This window comes from Populus trichocarpa, chromosome 11 (assembly GCF_000002775.5).
Source record: "Populus trichocarpa isolate Nisqually-1 chromosome 11, P.trichocarpa_v4.1, whole genome shotgun sequence".
Lineage (NCBI taxonomy): Eukaryota > Viridiplantae > Streptophyta > Magnoliopsida > Malpighiales > Salicaceae > Populus > Populus trichocarpa.
Genome location: NC_037295.2, coordinates 18,155,570 through 18,164,571, shown reverse-complemented (window position 1 = coordinate 18,164,571; position 9,002 = coordinate 18,155,570). Strand labels below are relative to the sequence as shown.

General features: G+C 33.1%; 1 protein-coding gene across 3 annotated transcripts; it reads left to right on the top strand.

Moving 5' to 3' along the window:
• Positions 1–5,611: 5,611 nt before the first annotated feature.
• On the top strand, positions 5,612–8,883 carry LOC18103468 (ACT domain-containing protein ACR10). 3 transcript variants are annotated; one of them, XM_024581311.2, is made up of 7 exons: positions 5,614–5,987; positions 6,198–6,416; positions 6,806–6,911; positions 7,225–7,558; positions 7,732–8,016; positions 8,276–8,461; positions 8,553–8,883. In XM_024581311.2, exons 1-6 carry the CDS (start codon positions 5,834–5,836, stop codon positions 8,414–8,416), a joined length of 1,239 nt encoding a protein of 412 aa, XP_024437079.1. In that variant the 5' UTR covers positions 5,614–5,833; the 3' UTR covers positions 8,417–8,461; positions 8,553–8,883. The 3 variants fall into 3 exon arrangements, with proteins under 3 accessions (XP_024437080.1, XP_024437079.1, XP_024437078.1); XM_024581312.2 differs by having other exon boundaries at positions 5,612–5,987; positions 7,732–8,089; positions 8,276–8,883; XM_024581310.2 differs by having other exon boundaries at positions 8,276–8,883.
• Positions 8,884–9,002: the final 119 nt, after the last annotated feature.

Sequence of the window (9,002 nt, the reverse complement as noted above, 5' to 3'; positions counted from 1 at the left end):
TCCTCTTTATATTTATTTATGTTTTTAAAATAAATTTTATAAAATAACTAATGAAACATCTTTGAGTTATTCTAAGTTATTACATGCTATATTTAGGTTTTTAATACCCTAGTGAGTTTCATGATATATTCACTCGGAAATGTATCGAAATAATTTTTTTTATATTTTTTTAAAAATTTATTTTTGATATCAGTATATCAAACAATACAAGAATATAAAAAAATTAATTTAAAGTAAAATAAAATTAATTTTTAAAAAATACTTTTAAAATATAAAAACAAACGGGTTAGATTTATGGTATAAGATAAGACGTGAAACTAATTAAAAAATACTTACTACTGTCCATCTAGATAACAACAAATAATTCAAGTATCCATTTTATTATTTTTATTGAAGAATAATTTACTTCATAGATTCATAGACAGATAGGAACAAGTTAAAGTTTATTGTCTCTTCTATATTTGTGGCTTCAAGGGTCTAGATCACCCTAGTTATATAAAAACCCAGACATGAAAATTCTTGAATTGACCACTTGTGAAGAATATTAAATATCCAAGCTGGGGAGGGAGATGCGTGACTTCAAGGGAACCGCTGGCTTTTGCTGTAGAGGCATCTGAGGCAGGCCATTTGTAGGGCAAATCATTCGAGCCGAGATTCAAGTCGCCCTTTGAAGTTCATGGCATGGTCAAGGCCCGTGATGTGAACTTCCTTGAACAGGTCTGAAATTATTTTTGCTGTCATTATGGCGATGATGCCATGAAACTTGACAACTTCTGCTTTGCCGATGTGCTCACTTACAATGTCAGCATGACGAATCATGATTTTGATCATTATGGGACAAGGTTCATGGACTCTAGCTAGGGCTTTTTTTATAAAAATAATCGCAAGTTTTTTAAATGGTTAAGATTTGCTTGGAATTTGATGGTTACGAGTATTCTTGTAATTTGGGTTTAGATGCGGTAGCCTCAGCCTATTTTCCAAGAAATCTGGACTTGGGCTATTACCTTAGCCCATGTAGAGCACATGTCTAGCACCTTTGGTGTCGAGCGTGCACTCCAGCATCCTTGTGGGATTAAGATGTGTCCTAAGCCCAATATGTTTGTATTCAGGCAACGTATCTAGACCCATTTCTCACCTTTAATACATCCGAGTCTAGCATGTTCGAGTCCAGGCAGCACCCCCGAACCCATTTTCACCCCTCGTGGGCTCGGACCCCGAGCCTAACATGTATGGGTCTAGGCAACGCTCCTGGACCCACTTTCACCCCTCGTGGGCTCGGGCTGTTACGCTCGAGCCTAGTGTGTTTGGGTCTAGGCAGCCCTCTCGGACCTATTTTCACCTCTCATAGTCTCGAGCTTTCACGCCTGACCCAGCGTGTTTAGGTCAAGGCAGTGTGCCCGAACCCACTTTCACCTCTTGCGGGCTTGAGCACTTTGTCCAAGCCCAACACTCTCTAGGGATTTTTTTTCGGGACCCTATGCGGGCCCCTCATTTTTTTATACTGATTCAATACGTATTATTTTGAATTGAATACAACTTAAAATATTACAAGGATAAAATTAACTCCAAACTCTCCTCTTCACAAAAGGACAAGGCTTTTGAGCTATAAATACACTATGAGAAATTCATAACAAAGATTCACAATCTCTTCATTCTCAACATTTCCAACATATATATTTTTAGAGTCTGTCTCTCTAAAATATCATTACAACATATATATTTTTAGAGTCTGTCTCTCTAAAATATCATTACACTTTCTCTCTCTACAAAGTTACTAACTTTACCGTCGGAGAGTCCTCACTTCCATAAAACAATGACCTTTTACAGGTACTAGTCACAAACCACATTAGTCTACCAAACACTAAGTATAAGCTATAAACTACTTTGACTAGGAAAAATAGACGATATTGCTAAGACAAATTGATTAACCGATTATCTAACCTGGGAGCTCTATTCCTAGGCTATTTGGATTTTTTGGGACATCGTCAATATCCTTCTCCATTAATGCTCATTTATGCTTGTGTAAGAGATATTCTTCTTCATTAATGTTTGTGTAAGAGATATGTTTTCTCATTAATGCTTGTGTGAGGAATATCTTGTTCGTAGTAAATATTGTCATGATAAAATTACTCTCCGATCCCTTCACTCAAGAAAAAATACAAGGTTCATGGGTTGTAAATACCTCTTGAACTTCCAAATAAAATGCAAGTTTTTCCTTAAATTAAAAGGATACATATTCAACACAAGAACAACTAAAATCTTAGAATTTAAATATCTTTAAGTGTATTTATTACTCTTTTTCTCTACTAAGTTGCTAATTTTATAACAGGGATCCTCAAACACCCTAAAAGAGGATTTTTTGCAAGTATCCAGAGATATTCATTAAAAAAGTTTACTTTAATATTGGAGAAATAAACTATTTACAAATATACTTTAACCAATCTATAATTCAACCACTAAAAACCCTTATCCTATAAATACTTTTAATTTTCACATTTCTTGCAAGTTTTTTACGATTGAAAATGTGATAGTCCAGTGTTATGTCAACAACCTTCATTGAAGTTTAAACAGCGAAGAATTATTTATAAAAAAGATTTTATTTGTTTGATAGTATAATGATAAGCATGGATTAATCTGTCAGGTCAATCTGATTTTTAATTTTTAATTTATTTTAAATTGAGTTTGATTTCAATCTCGGGATCGATTCGTGGAATGAATTTTAAAACTATAAAGTTAAAGAGCTGAATTTTAATAAAATTTTATCATGACTTAGATTTTTAACGGAACAGGACAAGTTATCCTTTTTATTCTTTCTTAAACCTAGACTCGTGGCTCAGAAACGATGAAATCTCGACGGCAGACGAGGATTTTAAACTGGTGGTGCTCGCCGGATACTGGCCTTACCTGAGTGAAAAGATTCTGAAATTAATCACGAGTATATGCCCTAGGCTACATGCCAACACAACGGATCCTTGCGCATAATAATCTCAAGATCCAAGTCCTTCTCCTCCACCCAAATTTCTACTCCATTGAACAATTAAATTATTAGAATCTACCAAAATTGATGACGTGGTGTCCATGATCTCATACCTCACACTCGACCGTGGCTACTATTTGTGATGGAATAAAGCATTTTACACATTCTTTTAACATTATTATTCTTTAATTCTTTTTTTTTTTTTGCAAGTCAATTTAGTAGGTAAGTGCTATACACCTTGCCTTGCCTTGTTGTCTAAGCACCGTTTTTTTAAGTTTGTAACGGCGTTTGAGTATGTTATGTTTATATTTTAAAAGTATTTTAAAATATTTTTATTTTTTTAAATTAATAATTTTTTGATGTTTTTAGATGATTTTGATGCGCTGATATAAAAAATAATTTTTTAAAAATAATAAAAAAATTATTTTGATATATTTCCGAGTGAAAAAAACTTTAAAAAGTAACCGTAACTACATTCTTAAACACCCTCTAAGAGCCTGATTTTTTATTTTTTGCATTTTAAAAGTATTTTTGAAAAAAATTAAATTTTTTTTATTTGTTTAAAATTAATTTTTTAAGTATTTTCAGATCATTTTAATGAGATGATATTACAAATAATTTTTTAAAATAAAAAATATTATTTTAATGTATTTCCAAGCAAAAAATATTTTAAAAAATAATAATTAAATATATTATCAAACACCTCCTTCTTTCAAAAAATATATTTTTTTAAAAATTAATCTTTTTATGTTTTTATATTATTTAAAATAAAATCTATAAAATAAAAAAATATTAATTTAATATATTAATACTTAGAAAAGCAACAGTGTGGCCAGAGAGACAGCAGGACACGCAGAAGAGAAAAAGGAGGTGTGAAAGGGCTTAAAAAATATATAAAAAATCACAAGTCACAAAAGGACTTTTCTTTCTTGGAGACTCCGTTAAGATAAGCACGTGAGAGGGACCCATCCACAAAATAAGACACGTGCTGACGGCTACCACACTGCTCTGGCCTGGCCAATCAAACGACGACAAAATATCATATCGTACGCTCATTATATGATATATCATATAATTTATTGCAATGTATTGAAGTTCCAACATCTCCGTAAATGGGTATTTTAGAGGTTGGAGTTGGACTTTAAGAGTAATGGACCGACCGACATTTTTTTAATATTTATGGTTCAATAATATTGGATTTGTCCAGTAAAAGTGTCCTTCGAGTTATTTTTTTATATTGTAATCCAAGTTAAAAAAACAAATTGAAGGGATTTATTAAATTTTCGAATGTGTTAATGTTTTTGGGAAAAGAAAATATTTTTTTGTTAATTAAATTTGTCAATAGTTTTTGCATTAATATTAGTTGAAACCTGTTAGTGAGCCTACTAAATACTAATCATATTTTATTTATATTAAAGGCAAAAAAAATGATATAAAAAATATTATTTTTTTGGGAAAAGAAAATAATTTATAATTTGTTATATGACTTCAATTTTGCTAATGATATGGTTAAAAATGAGGGAGTTAAACCGAGTTTTAGGGGATGTTTGAAAGTGTGGTTGATATTAATTTTTAAAATGTTTTTTTACTTGAAAATATTTTAAAATATTTTCTTTAAAAAAATTTATTTTGACATTAACAAATTAAAATAATTCAAAAACAATAATTTTTAATTAAAAAACAATGTAATGTTAAACACGCGTAAATTCCAAGAGTTTTTAATTAAAAAAATATATTAAAAATAATATAAAATAGGTTGTTGAGTTACCTATAGATCACCGTGTCAATTTAAAATAATTTTTTTCTTCTAAAATGATAATTATTTTATTTTTTAATCCATAAAAGTTGATCATAATAAATCTTATTTAGTTCTGATGAAATTAACTTGATAATAAATTAATTTATTAAATTAATATTAGAAACAGTTCAAAATAAAAACCAATTTAAATCAAATTTCAAATTGCTAAGTTATTTTACCATTTTCTAAACTATAACCTTTTTCTAATAATAAATTAAGATAAATTACTTATCAAGGAGACACACGAGATACATATTATAAGGCGATGAATCAAGTTGTTCCTTTTATTTTCTTGCAATTTATAATAAAAAAATAATGTCTTAATAAATAAAAAATATAAATTAAAAAAAATAGCATGCTATCTACCAGCAAAGAATTTTCTATCTAAATTGATAAAAATAAAAATAAAATTCACATCATACTCTTGAACCTTCTCTTATCTTCAACACAAACCCACCTAACCAATCAATTTTCAGAGCTCAAAGAAGAATTTGGACAAAAGATACTTAATAAACAAAAAATCATAAATTCCATGAATTATTTTATTTATTTTAGACGATTGTTTGCCTCCTATAGTGTGTTTAATATTATAGCGCATAGAGTTTTTTTTAAATTTTGTTTTCTTAAAAATATATTAAAATATATTTTTTTAATATTAACATATTAAAACTATAAAAAACACTAATTTTTTTAAAATATATACAAATATAATTAAAAATACAATAACAAACAAACACTTGAAAATGCCGCATTGACAGCAAATTCTCGTGCTTCTCAAACTTGGAAGTTGGAACAGTCTCATCATCTCGTGTCCAATATCTCAATCAAAAGGATAAACAGACAAGGAAACAACAACAAGAAGAAGAGCACAAGTGAAGCAGAAGCGAAGCAAAAATAACACAACACAACATTGTCTTCCGCCTCTCTTTCTCTCTGTTTCTTTATCCGCTGCTGCTGCTTCTTCTTCCCTGTACACCACCAACAGCAACAGAAAAACCCCAGCTCGCAAGTTCAAGAAAGAAAGAGGAGGAGGAGTAGGGAAAGAAAAGGTCTAGGAAATGGGAATTTTGTATGATGATGTAGTGATAATTAGACACTCAGAGAAAGAAGGAGACCCTGCTGTTATCACTGTGAATTGTCCTGACAAGACTGGTCTTGGTTGTGATTTATGTCGTATCATTCTCTTCTTTGGCCTTAGCATTGTTAGAGGAGGTAAGGACCCCAAAGAGAGAAAAAGTCTCCATTTTTAGAGCTTGTCTTCGAGTGTTTTCAGCTCAATATTTTGTTTTCCACACCTTTAGTTTGTGGAAAACAAAGGTGTGTGTGCGCTTTTTTAATTCTTTTTTTAGTAGTTTTGTGAAAGAAAATGGGGATTTTTGTTCTGATTTTGGGTGTTTTTGGATTTCTTTTGATGTGGTGAAGATGTTTCTACGGATGGGAAATGGTGCTACATAGTGTTTTCGGTGGTTGGCAAATCAACAACAAGGTGGGGTTTATTGAAGAAGAGATTAGTAGGGGCATGCCCTTCTTGCTCTTCAGCATCTGGGATTTCTTATTACACTGCAGAATTGCAGCCTCCAAGACCACCTGATGTTTTCCTCTTGAAGTTAGCTTGTCATGACAGAAAAGGGCTTTTACATGGTACTGATATTTTCCTGGGTTTTTTTTATTCAGCTTTTCTCTATCTGATCCTCCTTGTTCAATGTTTTGATTGTGTAGTTTTCTTCTCATACATGTAATTTTTGTTGCTAAAGTGATCACCAAGGCCGATCTGATTCTTAGTTACCTTTTTATTGCTTCTTGTTCTTCAAAAACCTTAGCTTGTCATAAGTTTCCAAGATTGCAATTCATACTCTTTAAATTCAGCAATCACATGTAGCTTTGAAGGAATCATGTTCCCTGTAAAAAACCTTGCATATACCTCGCAATCGGCATAAAGTTGTCAGATCCCCTTGTGATTTTGCTGTTTCAGTAGAGAATTTAGAAATTGGAATGTTTCAGGCTGAATCCTGGAGGGTTTGCTTTTGCAGATGTGACCGGGGTTCTTTGTGAGCTTGAACTCACTATAAAAAAAGTGAAGGTATCCACAACACCGGATGGGAGAGTAATGGACCTATTCTTCGTTACAGATACAAGGTTTTGAATTTTCGACGTCTCTCCTCAAAACTTTATCATATATTTTCAAGCTTATGCTCCTTGTTTTACAATAATTGTGCGTTCAGAAAATTTGAGAGGGGTAAAAATAGAAGTTTTCACAGGAGGTGTATCTTCTCATAATGACCATGTTTGCGTACCTACTTGTAGGTCATTTATTGTATTAGTTCATAGAAAGATGTGAGCAATCAAGATGGACATTTCTATGACTCCCGTTTGCATAGCTATGCAGCTTCTTGAACTTTTGATTATGTTCTTGTTAAAATAAATTTTTCTTAATGTCTTTCTTTATCAGAGAGCTCCTGCATACAAATAAGAGAAAGGAGGATACATATGATCACTTAAGAGCTGTCATGGGAAATTCAATGATAAGCTGTGACATAGAAATGGTTGGCCCTGAAATTACTGCATGTTCAGCAGAATCTTCATTTCTTCCAACTGCAATCACAGAAAACATTCTCCCTTTGCAAATGCCAGATGAACTCCCCAGTTCACTAACTTCCACTAGTGTTTCTGTTATAATGGACAACTTGCTGAGTCCAGCTCACACCCTTGTTCAAATTGTGTGCCAAGATCACAAGGGTCTTCTTTACGACATAATGAGGACTCTAAAGGATTACAATATACAGGTAGATTAATTGTATGAGATTCTGAAATTACATCGAAGGACATCTCTGCCATGTTTGCTATTCATGCAAGTCAGATGCCTCATTTTCCAAGTTGGAAGCACTTTTTGCATCATTGTTCTAATGTTTTCACTGAATCTTTCTGGAGATAAACTAATTACTGCTTGTTTAACCAGATTTCTTATGGACGCTTTTACATAAAACACAGAAGGACCTGTGAGATTGACTTGTTTATCATGCAAGCTGATGGGAAGAAAATAGTTGATCCTAACAAGCAGAAAGCACTGTCCTCCCGTTTGGAGATGGAACTAGTGCGCCCTCTCCGAGTAGCTGTTGTCAGCCGTGGTCCTGATACAGAGCTGATGGTGGCGAATCCTGTGGAGTTATCCGGCAAGGGCCGACCTCTTGTTTTCCATGACATCACTCTTGCTCTCACGATGCTTAACAGTTGCATTTTCTCGGTACTGAGCTACTTGCTGGCTTGGCAATATCTGCTTGACATCACTTTGGCCTTTCCCTCTCAACAACTTACAGGCATCTTTTCTTTATTCGAATGAGATGATATTTGCCTGATATTTGAACCTGACTAGGCATTATGGCTGAAACTGTGGGATTGCTTGCAATCATTACTTAAATTTGAGAGATTTGAATTCTGTAAATTAAGTGATTATAGCTATTTTCTTTCACTGTAAATGTCATATACCCTGCTTGTCTTTCCAGGCTGAGATTAGGAGGCGCATGATTGGAGATCGGGAATTCGAAGTGTACAGAGTATTACTTGATGAAGGGGAAGGCTTGGCTGTTCCACGAAGAAAAATTGAGGAACAAGTCTGGAAGATGTTAATGGGCTGGGAGCAATGAACAATTTCAAATATCCTTCCGAACATGGCAATGGTCTATTGTGAAGTATACTTATCCCTCAAATGACTATTATGCAATGTAAATCCTGGGCTATATATCACTGAAAGTTTGAGCTGTTCCACATCAATCCTTGCAGCTCCTGTAACACAAACTTCATAGCGTAACGATGAGAACTTGGTGGCAGGAGATAAGATGAGTGAAGCTGACATGGTATTTTTACATTTGAAATCATTGCAGACAGACATGTAGCCATGGCATGAACATTTTGGCATGGCAGATTCGTTTCTGTTGGTGGATGCATGTGGACGCTCAGTTCAAAACCATTAGTACCTTGTAGACTGTAGAGCTCCTTTTTGTACATAAAAGCTGTATGTAGAACTTGTAGTTTGGCAGTATGTTGTGCCAATAGAAGGAGCTGTAAAGAAACTATCCATGTGAAGCTAATAACACATCAGTTGCACAACAAATTCTTGTATATTAATCTCCCATGCATGCCCGCATTCAAGAGCTCTCTTCCAGCAAAATATTTTACTTTTCGGTTTCTACCTAGCCCAACAATGTGATTTTCTTCTTTGAATCTTTCCTT

Bases quoted from the DNA above. Each gene is read 5' to 3' on its own strand.
- LOC18103468 (XM_024581311.2), top strand. From the start codon at position 5,834: ATGGGAATTTTGTATGATGATGTAGTGATAATTAGACACTCAGAGAAA. The intron at 6,417-6,805 runs GTACTGATATTT...TTGCTTTTGCAG, and splicing joins CAGAAAAGGGCTTTTACATG to ATGTGACCGGGGTTCTTTGT. The intron at 7,559-7,731 runs GTAGATTAATTG...TTGTTTAACCAG, and splicing joins TAAAGGATTACAATATACAG to ATTTCTTATGGACGCTTTTA.